This window comes from Trematomus bernacchii, unplaced genomic scaffold, assembly GCF_902827165.1.
Source record: "Trematomus bernacchii unplaced genomic scaffold, fTreBer1.1, whole genome shotgun sequence".
NCBI lineage: Eukaryota > Metazoa > Chordata > Actinopteri > Perciformes > Nototheniidae > Trematomus > Trematomus bernacchii.
The window spans coordinates 16,361,428-16,386,647 of NW_022987973.1; the positions used below are offsets into that span (position 1 = coordinate 16,361,428).

The following is a 25,220-nucleotide window of genomic DNA, read 5'->3' on the forward strand; positions in this document are numbered from 1 at the left end:
GACTCGTTTTAAAGTGGATACATATATGGTAGTTTTTGTTCCAATGATTTCCACTTTTAGAAGCATAAATATTTCCTTGCTTTCCAATCATATGAACATACATTTGATGGAGATACGATACCCCAATATACCAATCACACACACACAATCATATATATCAATATATGTAGGCCTATATGGAATACCTTCACAAATTAAAAATCTGTCACAGAGGTTAAGCTGTTTTGTTATTAAGATGTTGTGTAAACCTGAAGGGAAGTGAAAAAGGTTGATACTGTACTATGCATAACGATTATCTCTACACTTAATACATTTTTAGTAGTTAGTTATAAAGGTAAATATACAGACACGTTTTTGACGTAGTTTACTATCTATAACAACTATATACCCATAATTGATTGGTCCCATTCTAAAGTGCTTAATGTAAAGCAGCTTTTTGTAGAAAACAGGTGACTTTTATTTATTGTGTTTCAACCATTGTGTTCATTCTATATGTTTGTGTTCTTTTTTCAAAATATGGGGAAGCATTTATGTCAATAAAATCAAACAAAATCCAAGAGCTCCACTTCACTGCACATCACCTGAAGTGTTGTGCCTCTTTAATATTGAGAAATTATGCAATGACAAACATGTCACATATATCTCACATGTCATGTCATGTGTAAAACATTAAAGGATAAGATGTAAACTTAAGTTAACAAACAACCAAACTTCGACAACAAAACCCCACCCAGTTTTATAGGGGTGTCTCCATTGGCCTCCCTGTCTGTTAATCCGTTCCCTCTTTATTCCGCTCCTGCCATTGGTCGGCGGTGACGACAATCCGGAGACGTGATCCCGCCCACCGAGCGGATCAAGTTTGAATGAACAACAGCAGTCTGTTCTAGAGGTGCTAGTTGCATTTGCAGTAATTATTAAAAGTGTGTATCATATCGCGGGGGCGCTGATCAAGGATGGACATGAAGAAAAGAATCCACCTAGAGTTGCGGAACCGCACTCCGTCAGATGTAAGTTGGCCTCACATATCGCTGCTAATGTTTCACTCTCAGCTAATGGAGAATCTTTCGTGTGATGTCTTGGCGTGGGGATACAAAGTTTCCTCCAAGTTAAAAAGGTGATGGTAGACGTCGGATCACATTGTTGCTTTGAGAACATGTTTACAGTTGGCAGGTCGCTGCAGGTACGCCGGGTGAACTTTTGTGCACGTCTTTGATGTGCTGTTTGAGAATGCTGCACAGCTTTTCATGCCAGCGGTATAAACAAGGCAAGCAGCACGAGAAGCCATATTTGTAACTTTTCATCTAAGAAACGCGCCCCGTTTCCCCTTTAAATCCCCTCGGTATTGCTATGTACTCTTTGTTTGATGGGTCATCTGCATGCTGTGACTACGAAATGAATATACCTGAACATTTAAGCCGTGCGCGTGGCGCGTTAAGGATGCGGATGCTCAAAGTCATGACATTATCAATGATGCATAAAGATCATAGCCTCGATTTATTGCCGTACAAATGCGTCCTACACCGACAGTTAACTCAAGCAGTCGTTTGGACTCGTTTATTTCTGCAGGAGGTGCATTCAAACCTACTCGAGCCTGCAGCCCCATGCAGCCTGTATCTGGAGCCACAGTGCGCACAGATGGCCGAAAGAAAGCGGTGTTAGCATGGACCGTTACCGACCACCAGGCTGGGCGAAAACCTATAGAGAAAACACAGATACATGCTTCACAAACACCCCCACATTGTTATTTACTGCAGGGTGTGCATTCAGCCGTTTCACAGAGACTCTTGTGGTTTTTCGACGACACTTCCAGCAGCCATAATGAAAACAAATGGTCGAGCCGCGTTGTTGTTGCTCTAGTTTTCCAGAACTAGGACAAGCCGCCATTTTACTGAGAAACAAAGGCATCCGAAATACACCGAATATCCCGTTCATTCGACACAAACGACGAAGGATTCATCATACCTTCCTATTAACAGAGGTCTATACACGCCTTCAGTCCAAACGGAAAGTGTTTAGCAGAAGCAACAATGAAACGTTTGCCTGGCAGCTATCTAATGTGCCTCAGCTGCCCCTCCTACTCACAAATGACCCTGTGCACGACTCGTAGGGCTGTTTCTGCCTCCGTTTCCACTAATCGCTCTGTACCTTCCGCACACATCTCTTACTACGTTCAAACTCGGTTATAAAGCGCGTGTCTGTTTATTATGAAAACGTAGCTAAATGTGATATTTACGTAATGGACTGAGAGCCAATGCATCGCGTATACTGCGTTGTAATGTGTCTAAGGATTATTGATGGACTGTAATGTTTTCATAGTTTCGGTGCTCAGTGCTGATTGGCTGATTCACGTTAAAGGCTGTGTTAATATATCCGATAACAGCACACCTGAGAGACTGCCTATCAGTTTAATTATTATCAATGCAACGAACCAAAAGCAACGCTCATGTAAATGCACTGTAGCTCAATGTGTGTTTATCGAGGGCTATGTGGATAGAGAACCCTTTGTTACTTGGTAAACGGCACTTAAGAAAAAATTGCAACATTTGTCACAATAAATGTAGAGAAATATAAGTATAAAGTAAAGGGAAATACTTCAGTATGTACAAGTAGCTGAACTAGTGGCAGAAGTATGGATCCTGGATGGAACCAGGATCCATACTTACTTTTTTTGGAAGTAAAACAAAATGGCAAAACCAAACAATTAAATGACTCCATTACAATAACAAGTCCTTTGTTTTAAGAAAAAAAAATCACCACAATTCTAAATACAATACATAAAAAAACAAGGACACTTGTTTTTTGACACAAACAGAATTTGTATTATTAGTACCGCATTAGTTACCTTTTTCATTTCTTGTCAGGAAAAGTACTTGAAGCAGTAGACTTTAGCAGTAGCAATTAAGTTAGCCATTTACTAACATTTTATTTATTATGCAAACATGATCATTCAAAGCGACTTACAATTAGTAATATTAAGAGCTTCTCATCAAAAATGTAAGTGCACCCCTCCTTAATAAAAAAAATCTGAGATCTTTAACTTGGAAATTGTCTAGGCCTCATATTCAGTTTGTCTTTTTTTTAACTGTTCGGAAATGTGCTTTTCAGGTCAAAGAACTTGTTCTAGACAACTGTCGCTCAAATGAAGGAAAGATCGAGGGTCTAACAGATGAGTTTGAGGAGCTGGAATTTCTAAGCACAATCAATGTTGGACTGACCTCAGTTGCCCACTTGCCGAAGCTAAATAAACTCAAAAAGGTGGGTGTTTTTCTGCACAAAACAAGTCTGTTACTTAAGGCTTTGGGGTTTTGCATATTTTGATCTGTTTAATTGATCCACAGCTTGAACTCAGCGATAACAGGATCTCAGGAGGGTTGGAAGTTCTGGCAGCAAAATGCCCCAACCTCACACATCTCAACCTCAGTGGCAACAAGATTAAAGACCTCAGCACAATAGGACCATTGGTAAGTGAGACCCCAAAATATTTGCTGAAGAATTCACAATATACCAAGCAGCTAGCTGTAATTATTGAGCAAACTTGATTTTTCTTTTGACAGAAAGAATTGGGAACCCTTAAAAGTCTGGATCTGTTTAACTGTGAAGTGACAAACCTGAACGAATACAGAGACAACGTGTTCAAGCTGCTACCCCAGCTCACGTACCTGGACGGGTACGACAAAGACGACAAAGAGGCACCAGATTCTGATGCTGAGGTCTATGCAGAGGGCTTGGATGATGACGATGACGATGAAGATGGTGAGTTTGCGGACTCTGTTCTTTCTAGCATCTGTTAAGGTGGGAACATCTGGCTAATAACAACAAACTTGTGTCACCCAGATGTCGAGGAGGAGGAGGATGATGAAGATGCAGCACCAGGAGAGGAGGAGGAGGAAGGAGAGGAAGACGAAGAGGAGAATGAAGAAGAGGAAGAGGAGGATGTCAGTGGAGAGGTGAGAGTAAATCAGATTTGCACTCTGTAATGATACAAAATAATTCTAAATGTATTAACTTTAAAAAAAAAATTCAAAGGAAGAAGAGGACGAAGATGTGAATGACAAGGAGGATGAGGATGATGAAGGTGAGTAAAATAATGGCTGACTTTAAAACATAAGCAGTCTCCTAAATCAATACTAGTTGCTAAGTGTATATATTATATACAAATCTTTATAGTATACATTTGTTGCAGTAAGTACACAAGAAATCAACAGTTTTCATGTTTTCAGTGAAACGCATGTCATTGAGGCCCGTTAAACATATTGAATTAATTTCCTTCAGTATAAAAACCTTTTGTATGCGTCTTTTTTAAAAACTTAAGTTTTTATATCTAGCTTGCATGTTCCCTCCAACAACTACTGAGCAATAATAGTAGTTATTACATTTTGTCTGGAAAGAGTTTGTCAATTGTAATAATTCAAAGTAGGTAATTTGTATCACATTTGTCTTGCTACTAGAGAAGGCAGGAAACAACTGCTTTTATACTAATAGGAAACATTATACATGCACCCTTGTATTGGCAATCGGACTGCAACTTTTTAATGACACTGCCAATTACATTTATGAACAGACAGTGATGTGTTTTTACAAAAATCCTAAAGTCTCGCCAGCTACTGTTAGTCCTAAATAATGGAACCGGCAAAACAACTTTAACGGAAGTCATGGATTTACTTCTAGTCTTTGCCTCTCTTTAAACACAACTCTCGTTTTTGTAGAAGAAGAGCGAGGTCAGAAGAGAAAAAGGGATCTGGATGAAGAAGGGGAAGAAGGAGAAGACGATGAAGACGATTGAGGGTCCTCTTGAAGCTAAGTCGCGAACTGTTAAACTTGTATCTCCCAGCCACTTCCCAACAACCCCATGTAATTTCCCCCCGTTTCATATTGCAGTAGGAGTGGTTTTTGTTATTGGCCAGTCAGGTAGACGGGGTTGTCTGGAGAAATATGTTAAATTTATGTACCTTTGATGCTCCTGTGTTCCAGTCTTTACAGTCCACTTTTATCTGCTCCGTGGACACCAATTTTGTAATATCCAATAATGGCAAAGATAAACCTTTTTAAGAAATGTTTTTTTCTTTTCTCACGTTGTGTAAGACCAGTTTCTGATGTATTTTATTTAAAACCCCCTTCAAAAGAAAATACAAAACAAAAAAAGAGTGCATGTCTAAACATTTTAAAGTCAAATACTGGATATCATGTATGGCTGTCCTCTCCTCGTCTTAAACTTATTTTTGCATCGTACTTTTATCTCTTTTTTTTTAATGTAAGTTATGTATTTGTAGTGTCACCAGTATGCCAATACTCTCTGCTGTCCTGGTGTGAAACTTCTGTCTGAACATGCACAGTGTGACCCTCACAGGGCATATTTTTAAATCCTAGCAAAGAAATGTCTGCCCTTCTCAAAGCCGCTCCTCCTCCTTAAACCCTCAGCTTTGATAGTTCGGAAATTACGTGTTCTTGTAAATACTGACCAAATCTATTTTTTTGTATTCTCTTTGATGACGGCAGACATTGAACAGACAACTGAGGTGAAACTTTTACTTGTAATAAGATATTAAATATGTATGCTGCTTTATCTAAAAAAACGCAGTGTGACATTTCTTGAATTTGAACATAACTTTGTATGCATAATCTTTCCATAAAGAGAAATGTTCAACATCAAAACTCATCATCACTCTTCCCATGTTCTTTTCTGTGACACACAGGTGGCAATGTTTGAATTTGTGGTGGTAGTGTAGAGAAATACTTGATATAAACGGAGGTTACAACTGCAAATTATGTGCATAGAAATGTTATTGTTACAAAATGTAAACTCTGGAAAACGGTCAGTTACTTGGACTTTGTTTTCACTATTATTCGTACTGGTCAAATTGGCCTACCTCAGTGATTTTTCACTCCATGTTAAATCCACTGTCATCAGCCAAATTGTTTAATTTTCCCTCCCATTCACTTCAATAAATCCCTTTTTTATATACGTTTTTGAGTTTGTGGTCCTTGTGCAACATTGTCATGTCAAATGCAAAGTATATACACATGGTAACAGTTTTAGGTCATTGATGGAAAGATGATATTTTTCAGATTGAGATGTCATACTGTCAATTCTATTACACAAAACTCTTCACCAAAGACCACGCCAATCACATTTAAACTGGGTTTAATTGTCCAAAATGTTAGTCAAGTTCAGTGCCAAACTAAATGGGTAGAATTACCAAGGTTACCCTTGTCTAAGCCAAAATGCCATTCAACTGTACAATACGTTTTCATCATTTAAAAGCCTCTCTATACTGTGATTCCAGGTTCCCAAAGATTTACCAATTAGTTTTTTGGTGTTAGTCCTCAGTACACCTACACAAGAAGCCCTGACAAAACTCAACTCCAATCCTTCACCTGTCTCTCCACTGTAGCTGACCCATCTCTGGTAGATCCTTATCCCACTGTCTACTTTCACTGTAGAGTTAGATCTTTCCTGCAAAAAAACACATTTACCATTATAGTGTCACTGGTTCCAGTCTGCATGTAAAGGGCTTGTTTTTTGGACCCTTTATGTTCCAACTATGATGTGATCAGGGAAGACTTGAGACCGTAACTTACTTTTTACCAACTCTGGGCACAGATCCGTTTCTGCATGAAGCCGATCGAATCATTTTCCTTATCTCAGTCCATCAGTAATATGAAAGGTTGAATGAAATGGGCCTGGGTTAAAAGACACATGGCATGTTGTGCAGCATCTTTGTCAAATGTTAATCAAGTGCCCATTTTACTTTTTACACTGAGGGGGAAAAACATGAAATGGTCAAATGTAGGCATTTATACCACAATTCAACCTAAATCTGATGATTGAACAAGTGAGCAGCAGAGATTACCTGGAGTTTCTAGAGCAAAAAACACCTACAGTTAAAGGTAGGGTAGGTAAGTTTGAGAAACCGGCTTGAGATACACTTTTTGTTATATTCCATGGCATGCTCTTAACATCCCGATAGCAATGAATATCTTAAATGCTTTGACAAAAAATCCATAAAAAAATGTCATCTGTGGAAGCCGTAGTACTGTAAAAAGCACGACCAATCATTTTAGCCGGCCCGGCTAAAATAACTGGATGGCCTACCTGCCTGTCAGCCTTCCATCTGTGCACAAACTTATCTCGTGCCCTCATTGGTCATGTGCGCGTTCGTGTGTGTTGGAGGAGGGGCTCTGTAAAGAAGTGGCAGATTTTCTCCGGTTGTGTATTTTCAAATTCTAGCGATCTCGAGCCGGTTTCTCAAACTTACCTACCCTACCTTTAAGCACATGTCACTCACTAATGGTGATATACTTAGTTTAAATGGTAAAGGATGGTTATTATCACAGTTTTCAGCACTGTTAGGAAAATGCAAGATTATATTATTTATACCTTATCTGATGTGATGTCGTTGGAGTCACAGAACTAATACCATAAAAAAGGTACAGTTTCACACAAATCTTGCACCAACTGGAAACATTCAGCAAAATCTATCAAGCATCACAATCATTACTTGCGCAACCAATAGCATACAAAAAATGGGATTAACAAATATACATGTTATTAGTTAAAAAGGTAATTTGTGACAAATAAATAGAAGCAAATATACATAACCACCAACTTGGCCCTAAAACAGCCAACAAAGCTTCGGTTGAGACTATACCGGAGTTAGGCAAGTCCACCACCTCTAAATGCATGTCTCCCCTGCTGCTTAACCACTATTTAAATAAAGAGTAAAGTACTAAAGTGAGGGATCATCCACTCCTTGGAAAGAAAGACTGCATAAGGGTAGCTATAAGTCAGTATTGTGAAGTCAATTTATAGCCAGTAACATCGGTTAGGGTGAAAAAAGGGACGGGATAAGCAGCTCGTGAAAAGCATGAGCCACGTCTGCAAAAGCTTGTGTTGTCTGTCAGGTGCAAAAATACTTCACGTCAGCCGTTTTGAAAGGATCCTGCAGCTTGCTGCAAAGGGTGTCTGCAGCAGGGAGTAAGGCCTTGTGGAAGCAAAATAGGAGCCAGCGTGACAGTCTTTTTATCCTCCAGTTTTGCCTCAGCAAAAAATGAGAATTGTGGTTTGGTCATAAGAGGTTGGGTGATGGCTTTTTTTGCGTAGTGATCAAGGTATTGCATCGTGATTGGCAGGGTAGGCACAGTGAGACAAATACTCTAGAGGTCTGGCAGAAAATATGCAACAACTGATCCCAACACTTGAGTGTGCTAGATCAGGAACAAGTAGTAAAAATACAGACAATACTAAATGGATTGGATCTCAAACATCCATCGAGTTCATGTTAAGGTGGAAATCCATGAACAGTGCCTCGTCTCCATTACTTATCACATTTGTTAATATTACTATTTTCCAGTAATTGTTCCAGTTAAGACATTATCCAACACTTATCATATTAGTGTATGCGCTATGCAGGGCAGCAGGAATGAATATACAATTTATCAAAAAAGAGGCTGAGGAGGGCTCAGAAGCTTGTTGGAGGTCAGAATTTGGGGCAAAGGAAGCAGCTTTGCCAGTCCAGGAGGTTGAGAGGTCAGACGTTGTTGGGGCTAACGTTCTTCAGGTTGTTGAGCTCCAGCTCCAGCTGGCGTATTCGCACATCCTTGGTGGTCAGCTCCTCCTTCAGCCGCCGCAGTTCATCCTGCTGCCGAAAGAACATCCGCAGGAGCTACATAATGAAAACAAAAACTCCTGCAAGTTACACATACAAGTATTAACATGTTAACAGAATACATTCTTAGAATGTAAACAGATGGAAGACACTTATAGTCACTGCAAAAAGCTGAGGCAGATTCACTCTACTCAGAAAGACAACTTTTACACTAGGGGAACAGCAGGGTATAGAGATGGCAGCTGTGTGAAGTCACAGCATTATTCAGCACACACCTCGTTCTCTGTCCTGGGGGGTACATTCTCCAGCAGGTCGATCCCATTCACTACCACACTCTTCTTTTCCTTCACTGGGGCCTTGAACACTAACTGGTTCGGTCGCTGGTAACCCTCCTTCAGGGACATCAAGACTGGGTCTGTTCACATATAACAAGCAAAATAATGTAAAAACCAACAAAATAGCACAGAGGCTTAAAAGGCACTTTTCACAAATAAAAGATAACATTTTTACCAGGTTACTATAGTGCTATTCATTCATCTTGATTATTTTCTATATTGTAATAAGTAATCCTGGTCTCCCTGGAAAGAGTGATGCTGTTTGTCAGGTTTGGGGAAAATAGGACCCAAGTGCAGTTTAAAGGACTAAAAAAGGTAAGGTAACAAAAAGCGAGCTTTATTCCAAAAAAAAGCCGATGACAAAAGAAAACAAGATACCAATTAACATTAACAAAACTGGGGAGCACGACAGACAGGAACAAACTTACAGGCGGGAACAGGCAGGAGACATGGACTAGCAAAGACGAGCATAGGCGAGGCAGGGAACAAGGGCATGAAGAGACAAGGTAGCATGGACATATAAAGACGACGAACAGACATGGAGCACAGGGGAAGACAAGACTAAATACACAGAACGGTAATCACAGGACAAGACACAGCTGGGCAGGGGAGGCAGAAACACAAGGGCAACAGGTGAACACAATCAGACACACCAGGGAAACTAACGACAGGAAGGCAAACACAGGAAGTAGGATCAGACAAGACACAAGGAGGAAAACATTTCAAAAAATAAAAAAGTGGAAATGAAAAACATAAATCCAAAACCATGACACTGTTGAGTTTTTGAGATGTTTGCTTTCGGCGCTTTGACTATCACAAGCCGAGTGCCATCTTTTTTAATTAAAATATATTAACACATTTAAGGCAGAAATCTCATGGGCAATATCTTCAACACTCACACACAAACAATCCAGATTGATGAGTAGCACAACAGATAAGAGGAACATTTGTGACTTTGGGTTGAACTGTCCCTTTACAGGTCACCAATTTCTCAATTCTCTGTGTTTGTCTTAAACCTTGCATATCTAACTCTTGCATATGTACTCACAGCTTTTTAACATGTGCAATTCATTCAATACCTGATCTGCAAACTAGAATCTGTAGTTTTCCCAATACAAGATTCCCCCTATTGTTTGGAGTTAGATAAGTGTCAAATTACTTCCACAGAGGTAACATTGGAGAGGGTAATGTTCACTTTGAAAAGGCAGTCTGTAATGCTTTATTATGTCTTAAAACTGTAAGTCCTGGATTTAGTGTTTAAGTGGCTGACCTTATAATTTAAAGACCTCATAAAATGTATATCAGAGTTGGAGTTAGAGTATAAACTTAATTTTAAGGAAATATATGTGGGAGTTGGCACCCAATGCAGGATGATATGTTGGTATAAGATTAAGATCTTCACTTAAAGGTAGGGTAGGTAAGTTTGAGAAAGCCGGCTCGAGATCGCTAGAATTTGAAAATACACAACCGGAGAAAATCTGCCACTTCCTTACAGAGCCCCTCCTCCAACACACACGAACGCGCACATGACCAATGAGGGCACGAGATAAGTTTGTGCACAGATGGAAGGCTGACAGGCAGATAGGCCATCCAGTTATTTTAGCCGGGCTGGCTAAAATGATTGGTCGTGCTTTTTACTGTACTACGGCTTCCACAGATGACATTTTTTTATGGATTTTTTGTCAAAGCACTTAAGATTAGTGATGGCGAGATGAAGCCTTATGAAGCTTTGAAGCTTTCCAGCCAATTGGTTCGCAAAAGGGTTCATCTCATGAGGCTTCATCATGGGCTTCATTTGAACACAAACCCCCTGTTGGTCAAAGTGTGTAAAACAGGCAGATTGGACATCTCAACAGTGTGCTCTATCTCATACCGAGTTCCCAATGAGTAAAGCCTTAGAATAACTCTAAACAACGAACTTTAAATCATATGTTCATGTTAACAATATTGTTTTTATTCCAGTTGAATGATTGTGATTGAAAAACCTAAGGAGGCTGGTAAACATTGCAAAGAGGGATTTGTATTCCTTAATAATATTCATAAACTTAACCATGTTGTAGCCTGAGAAAGGCTAAACCATATCAAAGAATACATTTATTAACTACATTATCTCATTTAGCTGTAGCTTTTATAAACAACAAAAAATACGTATTGTTCAGTCGTTGAACCAGGGACCATGCGGTCGTGAGTCAACTGCTTTCCAGCTGAGCCACAGCACACACGCTGAAACTCTGTGAAAACACTACACCATATTTATTCATTTATTTATTCATGTTTTATTCCTACATTTATTTATGCTTGTATCTATTTATACTTATGACATGTTCCGACCTCTATATAAGTGAGGGTCTGAGCTCTTTTAATTCCATCGTGTCACCAGCGGACCCGGGTACAGGAGGGGTAATATGGTTCTTATTATACATCCATGGGTATTATGAGCGTTGTGGTTCAACGGTTCAACTGATCTGAAGCGCTTCCTGAAGCAGTCACGTGGTATCGACAGGCAGCGAGGCTTCGTTTGTCATCGATGACGTCACTGGCCCCAAAACGATACAAGCCTCGATACATGCTTCACAAAAAGCTTCGGGGATTACTCGACACACGCTCCGAAGCCTCGGCACAATACGTAACATCACTACTTAAGATATTCATTGCTATCGGGATGTTAAGAGCATTCCATGGAATATAACAAAAAGTGTATCTCGAGCCGGTTTCTCAAACTTACCTACCCTACCTTTAACATCAGTTTATATTTGGCAAAAAGTGTATTCTGTTAAATGTTGTGTGTCTGAAGTGATGTTCACCTCTGTTAATGCCGCTCAGCCATTCGCTTGGAGACAGTGCAGGTTCTGTTCCTGCGGTCATGGGGTAGATGTCCTCCTGGTACGTGTCTGACTGTAAACCAAGAAACATACATTCTTGTTTTATTGATTAGATTTGGTATCGGAGGGAAAAAAAGATCATATTATGTTGTCTTAAATAAGATTTCATGTTTTAAAGCATTACATGTAACCTCTCTGCATTGGTTTGAAAATATTCGTATCCACACTAATGCCTTCAGCGAGCACTTAAACACTTACTGGCCTTTTCTCTCTGTGTTGCTACACTTGTAAGTCAAACCAGGAAATGAAAAATGATCCTTTTACGTTCAGATTAATTACCTCTCCTAAATGACTCTCAGCTCTGATTACCTAGCTGTGTATTTCATAGCATACCGGACTACTGCACTGTGTCAAAGAGTTTCCAAGAGATGTTGATTAACCACATTAAAAATGTATGGCTCTTTAACCAATTATGTGCTGATTAATTGCAAAATGTTTGCAGAAATAATTAATAATCAGAGAACAGAGTCAAATCTGTTCATTATTCATTTATACCCACTAACCCTCCTCGGCACAATCATGGAGATGGGCTCGATCAAACCCTTCAGGGTGACAAGCTTGTAGAAGCGGAAAACCTCGCACGCTCCCACGTCCAGCCCGTGCTTCGGCATCACACCTGCAGACAATCATCAGAATCGGTGGTGACACAACCTTTTTGACAAAATAAAAAAATTCCATCCAAGCAATTCAACACCAATTGCAGTCACAAGAACAAGAGAAAAGTATCAACCTGCTGCAATGTGACACGAAGTTAGTTGAAGTCATAAAGCTACTCTGAGGGAATGTATTTCAATTATTCTGCCTCATTTTTCCCTTCAGTTCATTTAATCTTTTCAGCCATGCAGCACCACTTTCAGAGTAGTAAATCCCTCCTCCCTTCCCTAAAGACTGCTAATGAAGCGGGTAGTATCTGTCACTCCGCTCTCAGCAGGAGAGATCACATTTGCTGACTTACCGAGTCCTTTCTGCGGGGTCGGGGACCGGAACTCCATTAGGTATTGTAAGTACGGCTTCTCTGTGGTAATCTCAAAGTACCGGATGTTGCCGTCCCCCTGCCAAGGCACCAGAATGTGTCCGTTACACCACAGTTCAAGAAGTAACTCATTTTTTACCATTCAGATTAGTAAAGCCTCATCTCATTTTTGTGCTTTGCTCCAATTCCCAAAATAAACTGTACCGTCTTAGATTTAAATACTTCTTTAAATGATTTGCCTAACATTTTAAATGACTGAGGTTTTTCAAATTAATGAAGGGTGTTGAAGATTAGAAAAGTAAATATGAATGTCTTTTAAATCAAAATTGAAATAATACCCTAACACCTAGTATCAATTATCAGAATAGTTTGCGTTGAAACGTGTCTGTGCAGCAACCAGGAGGAAATATGTGATTGGTGTCAAATATAAGGCATAAAATTGACATTCATAAATACATATTTGACACTAACACATAAACATTATTTTGCTATTGTGTTGACTTGGAACTGTTTGTTCACTTTATTTAGGGGGCAATTCCTGCTGGTTTTAGTTAAAGGGATGCATAATGGTCAAATTCTATAATTTATTTTATCATTTTAATTTATTTATGCATTTTATGTTTGTATGCTCTTGGCACTTGGCACTCAAAAAAGGAAAACATTGACGTTTGTAGCTCATTATTTTGTTTTGTATTTGCCATATTTATTTTGAACTGTTTGCCTCTATCCTGTTATTTCGTGAGATAAATATATTAAAATAAAAACCTGTAGTACAGTTTTGATAATTTAATAGACATCAATTTGGTTCTGAATGAGGTCAATCTTAAAAAATGTACAGTTCTGAGAAATAACTTCCTTGTTGTGACCCAGTGATAGGCAGCACTGACCTTGCCTGCCAGGTACAACATGTGTGTGTCAGCATCATAGAAAGGAAACAACAGTCCGGACAGGCCATCTATGTCCTCCTCCACAATTGGCATGGACAAATCCTCCTAGAAGGAGAAACACACACATACACACAATGCTAATTAAACACACACACTCGCACCTCTGGCATTACATGCGCGGGCCATATGGAGGTGTTGTCTGACCTGGTCCCAGAGAGCGATCTGCCGGGTGTTCCAGCGTGAGACCCCTGTGGTGAGCAGTCGCTTCATGTTGCCCAGAAACACCACCCGATTCACGCGGTGGTTCTTACAGCTGGCTTGCTGATGGAGCAGCACACAGAGACACAGCGTTAATTATACAGGGACCAGCTCGGGGGGTTATTCTCTTATGTATTATCAGTATTCATTCTTAGGACTATTATGTTGTTGTGACAAGTAGGGTAGGGAGCACACAGCATATGCTCTATAATAGGGTTTGCAAACAGCCTCAGATGTAATCTTTGAAAGTAGATCTGTATTTCAGGTTCATATTTTCATGATGTTTCCCCTTTTTATCACAACCTCTCTATTCTGCTCCTCCTGCTCTCTGATGTTGATAACCTCCACTTGGTGCAGCAAACATGAGTCTAATCAGAAACCATTTCCTGGTGATCTGGCGGGGAGAGCACCAAGGTCAAATATTACAACAAATCATTAGGTGACCCTAATTAAATCTGTAGATTGAAATTATTTTGACCAAAACCAGGCTTAAAATGTGTGATCTCATAGAGCTGCAATTTCTACAACAACATTTCTTCCACAAGTTTTTGGATCCTGGCCACGGGGGTTTGTTCTCGTTCAGCCAGAAGAGTGTTAGTGAGCCATTGATGCAGGGCATTAAGGCACTCTGATCAAATGTCAGCGATCTTATGAACTTGTCAGCTGCCAACAAATAGGTGTATTTATTGTTATTATTGTTTGTTTAATACTCAATTCTGATTGGTCAATAACTCAATACTATGGTGTGTTATTTCTGTGATGCACACATTTCTATGTATGCATTTATTATGTTAAATTCTGGAGAAGATACTTTTTAAATGAATAAATTATTTTTTAAATAAAAAAAATAGTTCTTAAGCTAAGATTGGTCTCAAATTATTAATTTAGCCATGTAATAAAAAGGATAATATCCAGCCAGCCGGCCATTATTGCACCATCCTGCTGTGTTCATTTTGAAATAATGAACAGCTAGCTGTATATTATCCCATAGACGCGCTTAACATTTTACTTGTTTACCCTATCATTTTTAAATCATGGAGGTGAAATCTCATCAACATTATTCAAATTTGATATAGTCTCTAGGACAAAAAAACTATAAATGATTTCCACAGTATAATCAGTTGTAGCAAGGGATATTTTAACATCAGCAGTGGTGCACGCCCCACAGAAACAGCAGCTGCCCCCCCCCCCTGACCTGAAGGACGGTCCCGGAGCGCGGCTCGATGACTCGCAGCTTCTTGTCTTTGCAGCTGGTGGCCAGCAGGCTGCCGTCGGTGTTGAAGGACATGCTGAGGATGACGTCAGTGTGGCAGTCGATCATCTTCACCGGCTCTCCGATCTCCAGGTTCCAGATCAGGATCTGACACAGTCGGGAGGGAGAGTTTGGGTGGAGCTGTTAGATTGCTGTAGCGCTTGATTCAGTGGTGTGATTATGTTGTGGGCTTGGGACTAGAATTTGCCTTTGTTTTTGTGTGCTACTAATAACACATCCGACAGTAGTCTGTTCTGATATTCAAGGTGAAATAAAAACAATATACTTTACATATAATTACTCTGTCATTTAGTGTTTTAGGAAATTCTATTAATCGTTCAGTTTATAAAATGACCTAAAACAGCAAAAATGCTGAACACAATTTTTCAGAGCCCAAGGTGTTATATTTATGTTATATCTGATAAATACCCTGAAATACTCATTTGATTATGATATGGAAAGTTAATATTTAGGAAGCTATAATCAGCAATTATTTGGCATTTGTGCTTGATAAATACAAACAATTGATTAATCAAACACAATATCATATAAGAATACTTTCAAAATTAACTAAAAGGTACTCTCAAATAAGTCAAGTAACACGTTTTATATATCTAACAGTATTTGAGTATCTAAGAAGGCATGAATTAAAACATTGAGCTGCTTATACTCATAGTGCTTTCAGTGTACTTTGCTGATTTGAGCTTGGTTACATGTTACTGTGCAGTACCTTGTAATCATAGCCAGCGCTGAAGAGAATGCCGCTGCTGGTGGGGTGCCACTCGATCACACCCCACCCGCCTGCTGTGGCCATACAGCTCCAGCACCGCCTCCGTCATGTTGCGCCTTAGACCGCCCTCTGGGATCTCCCATACTCGCACCTGCCGCGTTAACATGAAACAGTCAACAGAAAGTATACAAAATATACAGCACACACACACACATTTTTTATAGAACAGGTCAATAAGTATGTATTAAAGTAAGATTTGGTCAGAGGCAACCTTTTTTTTAAATGGCCGCAATCAACATAACACAGCTAGAGATCCCTCTGATCAAAAATAGCCCACGGTATCAATGCAGCCCATTGCATTAGGATTAGTCTGGATTACAGATATGGCTAGAGGCTCTGTGTTGGTCCAGAGGAGATTATCCGTCAACAAGTGAAAGTACTTTACAGGACACAGTGCTGCATGGTTTTACTGTAGACTAACATAACATGTGCGTGGGGAAAAGGCCTACAGGTTGTATATTTGCAACATTGGAGATTGAGAGTGATAGTGATTAAGATTTGATATGTCTAATGTTATTTACATAGTCAGGGAATGAACAGCTAGTGGATTTGTGACTTGCACAAAGGCATTTCACATCCGTCATTTGCCATTTTTAGGCCGCTTGCTCACAATAACAACTGCAGCAGCAGCTGCCGGGCGAAATCCAATCACAAGCTTGTGTCTAGTACAAAGTCTCTACATCCCACACCCTGTGGACATAGTGATTTCATGACCTTTTTGCCTTCTGAGCCAGTGGCTGCATGATTCACAGATTCATCTTCAAAGTTTCACAATACTATATTCCTCTATAATCACTTGTAAAAAAACATTAACAATGTAATAAAGTAGGTCACTTACCGAGGTGTCCTCCGAGCAGGAGGCTATGATGTTTTCAAAGAAAGGATTCCACTTGATATCCAGCACATTGCCTTGGTGGCCACACACTTTTGGGTAATGAGAGTCTAGGCGGCCAGACTGAAACAGAGAAAGAGAAATTGTTATTTTGCATTTTCTTTTTATGTGTTAGCATGTTGGTGAAAGGAATGAATTAAGCATTTATTAGGACCTACGTGAACCATACCATAATCAAGAGGTTATACAAAAATGTACTGTAAGTGGTAATTAAATTGATAAATTGTGTAGTCATGTTTTTGAAACATAAAAATGCATAAAAGACACCCAGTACATGGCATCTTCGGTAAAACATGTCTCAAAAAATATTTTATTATAAAAGAATATTAATAATACAAATAAATGAATCTGTACTGATCTCCGAGGAACATTAATGAACACATTTTATTGATGTATTGATTTTATTCGCTGAAAGACGAAATCAAAATAAATAAAAATCACATCAGAGAGATGGTTTAATAAAGCAGAGCAGGTTATTGTACTGGGACATCTGAGGCACATCTCTGTTATTGCAATAACCGTCAGAGTCCACAGAGGGGCAGTGGCTCACAACAACAGGGGACAGACACCACCTCCAAATGTCGGTCATGTTGTCATGAATGTTTGATGTAACTTCAATCCACTGACCTATTTTTTTGTTCCCTCAGAGATTTGTTGAGGTCATGCCTCAGTGAAATCCTGTGTGTGTTTAAGTCCACTGTCCTTACTGAACCCTGAACATTCACTCCATATGTTATCAAACCCTACTCTGAACTCTATCAACCCTTCTATAATATAACAAATATAAGAAACAATGACAATAAAATGCAACATGTTTGCACCCTGAACCTGATACAAAAAGCAATACAAACATAAAAAATAAAAACATTAAAAAAAAAGATTTACAATTTACTAAATTGTAAATCATACAGCCTCAGTAAGGCTAGGTTTATGAATGTATATTAATGACAGTGAAATATCATGTAGTGTACAGTATACCTACATTGCTCAATATTAGCTTGCTACTGACACCAAGCTGACAAGTTAAATAGCTATAATATTAATATCAGTGTATTCTCAGCACCATACAAAAGATACAGTAAATAGAAACATAAACACATAAGCATGCAGATCAATAAATACTTTTTGAATGTCATACTTGTAGCTTATCCAATAAAAATAGACAAGCAGTAGGTGTGCCAACAGGAAACAATGTTTCAAGTTTGCCAAAGTGACCAAAAGCAATAGACATAAATGTCTGCCAAACTTTGACAACAGTTTAGTGGGACATCAATTCAGTCAATAAAACAGCCAAGGATAGTATGAGAAAGCGTGACTCTTTAACATCCCTCCCGTTATTTTCTGCTAACTTTGGACCACAATAGCTTCTCACGACATCCAAAAAGAAACTCAAATTTGGGTACATGTACAGATGCAAATTTAAAAGGGGACCTATTATGCTATATTTGAAAAATACATTGTAGGGCCATACCAATAGAAAACATGTCTGTGAAGTTTTTTGCTTAAAATACCAAACAGATCACCCATGTAGCCATGCCTCATACTGCTCATACCCCTCTATTCCAGCCCTGTTCCAAAAAGGCTGATTCTGTGACCGTAGCTTTAAATGGAACAGCTGCTGCTAGCCACGCCCCTTTGTAGCATCATGCAGCTTTCCCCTGCTAAGAGAGTTTTCTATCGGGAGAAACTCAGCTAAACGCTGCCGTGATTAAATGCCATATTATGTTCCCAACCACTTCAAGCATTATTTCTGAAACAGTATGGAGCTCAAACGTTTCTCTCTCGTAGGGTTTACCACAAGGACATTACGTTACACATATTCTCTCCAGTACAGCGTTAGCTCTGAGTGTTAGCATGCTTGTTAATGTAAACACAGACCATATTACTCCCAAAACACGCAGCGCATTGTTTCTGATGCAGCACATGTTCTTTCTTAAAGGTAGGGTAGGTACATTTTAGAAACCAGCTCGAGATCGCTAAAATTTGAAAATACACAACCGGAGAAAATCTGCCACTTCCTTATAGAGCCCCTCCTCCAACACACACGAACGCGCACATGACCAATGAGGGCACGAGATAAGTTTGTGCACAGATGGAAGGCTGACAGGCAGGTAGGCCATCCAGTTATTTTAGCCGGGCCGGCTAAAATAATTGGTCGTGCTTTTTACAGTATTACGGCTTCCACAGATGACATTTTTTTATGGATTTTTTGTCAAAGCACTTAAGATATTCATTGCCATCGGGATGTTAAGAGCATTCCATGGAATACAACAAAAAGTGTATCTCGAGCCGGTTTCTCAAACTTACCTACCCTACCTTTAAGTGTTTATCGCTAGAACAGTGCCATTATATGTATTATATATAGTGCTTCCTGCAGACATCCTGCTGAATACACAGACACACAGCAGCGAGAGGGGATTCAGCTAGACGACTGTATACGGACGATAGGTTGGGACGTGTCACGTGTGCCACCAATGACGTCATAGGAGCCAAAATCCTGGATCAGCTCGTTTGCACCCCCGTTTTCTTTTCTTTTTTTAGAGATGTGGGTAAGGAGGAAAAGAGAGGATTGTATTTTCTGAAACTTTGTGAGTCTCTTTACACACCGGCGGGGACACAGATTTATGTATAAAAGACATCAAAAAGTGCATTTTGCATAATAGGTCCTCTTTAATTAAGTTATACAAAATAAAAAATTAAAAAGGGACAAGCAAGGCTAATGCCGAGTTTTGAAGACACAGTTTTCTATTAATGTGGATGGCCTCAAAACATTATTAACATGGGACCTGAGGGACTGCTTAGTAAGATGGAACTAATTACCTGCAAGGAAATAATGTATGTTGGGATCCACAGGGTTCAGGGGTCCATGAGGTATTATTGGAGTCGCACAGATGTGCCGGCCCAGCAGCTGCATTACACCAAAGGCACCGCGATGGCTAACAACTGTTATTGATCTCTAATTCCCAATAAATCCTAATTACTGCTGTTCTGGGATGTTCTAAAGGCAGTATTTTAACTTGTCTGGCTATAATACAGTTTAATGTGAATTAATTAATTACAGACCAGGAGGGTGTTAACAACTCATTTGGATTCAATAATGCAAGACTGGCAATTTGGACTTTTCTATCCTAATTGTCTTTACTAAACAACTCACGAATGTTGCAGCTAAACATCTGTGTTGCTGCATGCGGATATCAATCACTCTAATCTCAGCAGAGGGAAATGAACAAGCTGAGTCATGCTTATCAAACTGAATTGCTGCTGCTGTGTTTTTTCTCATGTTAATGGTACTCTAATATATGCCGTTAGAGCATTCATGTTGTATGCACCATGCAGCAGAATGGTCTGCATTATATTGACACTGTATTGGAGTTTTCTAAAAAATAACTTCACCGTTTAACTTAATGGTCATTTTAATAAATCGTAGCAAAATAACATCCTTAACGTTGAATATGAGTATTATGCACAATATGCTGTGAACTTCACTTCCATATATACAGTATATAAAGCCATTAACCCAGGTACACTCTTAATAACATAACAAGATTAATGCAGTGTAGGGATCTCAGTGTTTCCCCTACCATTGTCGGGGCGTTGCGCCCTGCCAACAGAGCCCCGCGCCCCGCCTGAAATTCAAGGTGTTTTTTTTCTTTTTTTATTAAAAAAAAATATATATAGCACCAAATTGCAACTGAAGTAATCTATCTACGGTCACTTTTCACATTGAACATGTGCTCTTTTATTAAATAAACTAAAAGTTAAAACACACACACACACACACACACACACACACACACCAAAGTGTAAAAAAAGTCAAACAAATCTGCATTATTGCCCCGAGCTCTGCTGTCTGCCCGTTTGTGTCCCCCCCCAGTTTCAAATTTGTTTATTATTATTTTTTAACCTCAACCGTTATCGATAAAAAAAAGAAATTCAAATCGTTTTTCGTTGGGGGGGGTACCCGAGCAGCACCCTGCCAAGGCAGTAAACCTAGGGGAAACACTGGATCTATATATAATCATATACAATATTACATTTGATCCTGCTGGTGAACCGACACATACCAGAACCTTTAGTAAAAATAAACTGCAGTACTGGTTTATTTTAGATAAGAGATGAGATTGCAACAGCTTCAAGTATTTTCATTGTTGAAAATTGTGCTGTTTTTCCTTTTAAATATTCATTGGTTGGTCGTTAAAATGTGAGAAAAAAGCAAACAATCGCATTAAGGCAATATCCCAGAGTGCAAAGTGACACCTACACTGGCACCAAAGATTAATTAACAAATGCTTTTAAATAATTAAAAGATAATTTAGAATGAGTAGTAATGGTAGCAACGATTCAAAAAGCACCACACCCTCTCTTTGTCTGAGGCGATGGAGAGGTGTTTGTCACCTTATGAGGTGATTTCTGGGCCGGTGTGTGTGCCAGGTGGTGCCAGCGGTATTCCTCCCCCTTGCTAGTGGCGTCGTCTGGGGCAACCATATGTCCGTCTCGCCGGCTGTCATCATAATATGTCTCACACCTCGCCATTAGCCAAGCACACACACACACACACATCAGATTGAATTTCTAATGAAGGAGCAAGAGGAGCTCATTTCAAACGTTCACAAATGTAGTTGGCCTTGTATTAAGATTTTACTTTCCTTTAATGCTTATATTTCCAACCTTGTTCAGGTTATTTTTCTCTCATTTCTTATCAGTTTTGAGTGATTTCATATAATTGGACTCAACAGACTGCCTTTAGTTGATTTACTTAACACTGGAGACAGCTATTGATTTTGGTTAGTGTGACTTAAGTGGGACTGGTGACATTGACAAACCTCTTTCTAATTAAGATTGAACCCCATCCATCGATTTCGCAGTTTGATTTACTTTTGATAAGCCAACTCTGTAGCCTACACATTAAACATCCTGCACTATAATGTGCATTGTATACAGCACCTTAACAAATACACTGTTAATGAATCCCAATACGTTTCTGTGTCTCTGGAGGGTATCGATAATTTATTAACTAACATCACAAATAAGTGACCACTAGCCTAATAAAGACAAACTAATAATCATTCTTATTACTCAACACCATATATGTAGCATCAACACATTAAACACAAACTAAGATTTTACTATTCATCTAATACAGAGGATAACTTAAGTTTGCTGATGTGTTGTTTTGAACAGAGTCCTTCATCCCACAGAAGCTGTCAGCTGTGCTGCTGCTGCTGCTGCTGAATATGAGAAATGCATTTCTGACCTCGTCAGCTCAGCAGAGGAAACGCTTAAGTGCAGTACTTTGACCAGGAGGAAATCGATCTAGTATGCTCTTTAGAAGGGTCATGGATATAATCAATATACAGCAAAAAAATACCATTTGTGAAATGTGAGATTGACGTGAGGTATTATTTTACCTTTGTTCAGGATAGGTTTTTTAATAAAGTATAATAATCACTTGAAGATGTGTTTATTGCCAGTCCATACCACTGTATTCATTTTCGGCTCATACGTCTTTATTTCTTCATGACTGGACTGACTTATAAAAAAAAGTAATTTGATGCCGGGCAGATTTTCTTCATATTAAAAAGCTCAAAACAAAGTGAGTTTCTTAAATAAAGAGCTCTGCATATTAACTGCCCAGAGACCTCTGAGTATTTCCTGCAGCCTCACCAATCTTAAAAGCCATATCTGATATATCAGTGTAGGGGGACAAAATGAAAAACACCATTACATTTTTTTTTGTAAAGGTTATATCAAGACGATGCCCTTGTTATGTTCTTGCTAGCTTACATGACACTATTAGATATTGACTTCAGATGTGAATAAATGGTTTAAAAAGCTGACATTATCTCAGCACTTCACACCAAGTATCTCATCACCAAAAGGTCTCTTTCCATGACTGAACACAAAAGCTCCTGATGATGTAACGTAAAATGTCGGTCTCCCTGCCTCTTATGGCAGAGGCTCTCAGCTTACTGAATACTTCTTCTTCCTGATAACAGCGTGACTCGACTCTGCCTGGCAGCAAAGAGCTTTTTTAAAGTACTTTGGCAGCGCCGCTCTTAAAGGGGCAAAACACTCTTTTTATGGTTTCTCAGACCTACACTCTGAACTACAAATTGAGGTAAGAGGTGAACTACGTTAATGTCCTATGGAAAAATTACTCGCATATGTGCCGCAGTAATAACGTGATCAAAAAACATCAACTATCAGCCTCACATTGAAAACACTTGCCAATTACATAGGCAACTCTATTCATAATAGGCACACCATCAGCATTTAGAAACACATTTATGATCTCTATATCAAACCCAATATGATCAACACATAACAAAAATGTGAGCAAACATGTTCTCACTTAAGCACAGTTCTTGGAAAAATTACTTTCCACTAATGTGTTGGACGATTTATCAGTTTACTATCAGTATAATATCTCTCAGATGTGCCACTGCCAGGCTTATCTTCCACATACAAATCTGCAATTATGTTGTATAATGATTAATCCAGCAAAAGCAGGAAAGCAGAATGTGCTGAAAGAGAAGAGATTGTTCAGTAAATACAGACACATTCACTTTTCCTACATGTAGGAAAGCATTTCACACTTTCCATAACAACAGGGGCATTTTGTGTTGTTTATGGGAAATACCAGTATGCCTCGGTGTTGGCATTTCACTTTGGCTTTAGGTTCTGGCTTGAAGATGAAAGCCTGGCAGGCTCTGAAGTAGCAGGGAGACTCTCTGGTGAATTTATGTGGAAACATTTTTAAACCTCCAGATCTTAAAGATAGAAATAATCTGATAAATCAGACCGAATTAAGGACTCAAACCCTAAACAGATATACCTTCATGTACCTCACCATCCTAAAAGCTTTGACTCGCAGTAAGTCACTCAAGCATTAATTGTTAAAGGTCACATGTCATGGCCATTTCTACTGATCATAATTCCATTGTTGAGGTCTACTAGAATAGATTTACATTGTTCAATGTTCCAAAATCACATTGGTTTCTCATACAGCATCTCTGTATAGTATGTGTATTCACTCTGTCCTAAACGGCTTGTTGGAGCTCCTGCCCCGCCCTCCCTATGAGCCCACTGTGCTCTGATGAGTCCACCACCGTTACAGGTGAACATCAGTGTTTATGTTTTACAATGGCGTTTGTTAGCAACCAGAAAATGACACCAGTAATGACAAACAGATGAGAATGCTGCGTGGGGTCTGGGTGCTGTGCTGGCGGGACTTTGCAGGGCTCGCTGGTCCGCCCTGTGGGGCTTGAGGAGCGGACAGTGAGAGGTGGATTACTGATGTCGTTTCCTGGTTGCTGCGTGGGGTTGCCAGCGGGCACCGCGGAGCGCCGGCACGGCACTTGGTCTATATCCAGCATCCATGGAAACACAGCGGGAAATCCACCTCACACTGTCCGCTCCGGGAGCCTCGCGGGGCGAACTCCTGAGCTGCTCGGGAGTCCACCCTGGCAGAGGGTGTGCCTATTGTTCTATAGCTGTGTGCCAATTAGTCCATTTGGACTTAGTGACGTCAATAGGCCCCGGAAGAAAAAAATGGAAAAATACAAATCTACAACGAGGCGTTCTGGGGCAGCATAGACACGTCTTTTCTGTGTTAGAGTTTTACTCGCTACAGGGTGTACTTTGAAGGTTTGTGACTTAGCAGACCGTTTACATGCAGAAAAAGCTACATAACACACAAGGAACCAGAAAAGCATATGATGGGAACTTTAACTTAACAACATTAGTATTATCAAGCCCCAAATACTCTCCCAAAATACACAAATCTGCACCGACACAAAATAAAGTCAGAGGACTCCAAAGAGGAAAGACCCCCTTTAGCTTCGATCCTGTCGGCATTTAAATACTATTTCTTTCAATATTTCCATTGTAAATGTTTCTTGCCTGTGCACCAATACACCAAGTAAAAATTCCATGTACGTGAAGCCTACTTGGCAATAACCTGGATTCTGGGTCAGATAACAACAAACAGCGAGTGGTGTTGATGCCAGTTACCTGGGGAACAGGTATGACGATGAAAGAGCCGCCGCCAGAACTCTCCGTGACGACTGCCAGGAACTTGGAGTTGACGGCACAGAAGTGGTTGTCATGGACGTTCTTGGTGATGGGGATACCGTCGAAGCAGTGCTCCCGGTTGCCTACTTTTCCGTAGACATTTCGAAACTTGGAGCTTCGGTAGGTTGGACGCCATGACATCTGAAGAAGATAAACAATACGTTTATTTTATTTTATAGAACATCCCGATAGATTACTTAAGGTTGTTGTATAGGCAATTAACAATTATTTGCAGATCTATAAATGTATACTTCATGTCTCATTGTTAAATT

General features: G+C 39.5%; 2 protein-coding genes across 2 annotated transcripts in view; one reads left to right on the forward strand and one right to left on the reverse strand.

Moving 5' to 3' along the window:
• Positions 1-563: 563 nt before the first annotated feature.
• On the forward strand, positions 564-5,963 carry anp32a (acidic (leucine-rich) nuclear phosphoprotein 32 family, member A). Its single transcript, XM_034116000.1, has 7 exons — positions 564-1,007; positions 3,106-3,255; positions 3,339-3,461; positions 3,555-3,753; positions 3,835-3,947; positions 4,027-4,075; positions 4,707-5,963. Exons 1-7 carry the CDS (start codon positions 954-956, stop codon positions 4,781-4,783), a joined length of 765 nt encoding a protein of 254 aa, XP_033971891.1. The 5' UTR covers positions 564-953; the 3' UTR covers positions 4,784-5,963.
• Positions 5,964-7,251: 1,288 nt separating this feature from the next.
• LOC117471230 (coronin-2B-like) overlaps positions 7,252-25,220 on the reverse strand; it is a 41,156-nt gene continuing 23,187 nt past the window's right edge. The window contains 12 exon segments of the mRNA XM_034116085.1: positions 7,252-8,663; positions 8,882-9,021; positions 11,746-11,836; positions 12,327-12,439; positions 12,779-12,875; positions 13,684-13,788; positions 13,888-14,004; positions 15,137-15,301; positions 15,924-15,986; positions 15,988-16,074; positions 16,822-16,938; positions 24,889-25,089. Of these exon segments, the coding sequence (XP_033971976.1) occupies positions 8,529-8,663; positions 8,882-9,021; positions 11,746-11,836; positions 12,327-12,439; positions 12,779-12,875; positions 13,684-13,788; positions 13,888-14,004; positions 15,137-15,301; positions 15,924-15,986; positions 15,988-16,074; positions 16,822-16,938; positions 24,889-25,089 (1,431 nt within the window). The 3' untranslated portion in view covers positions 7,252-8,528.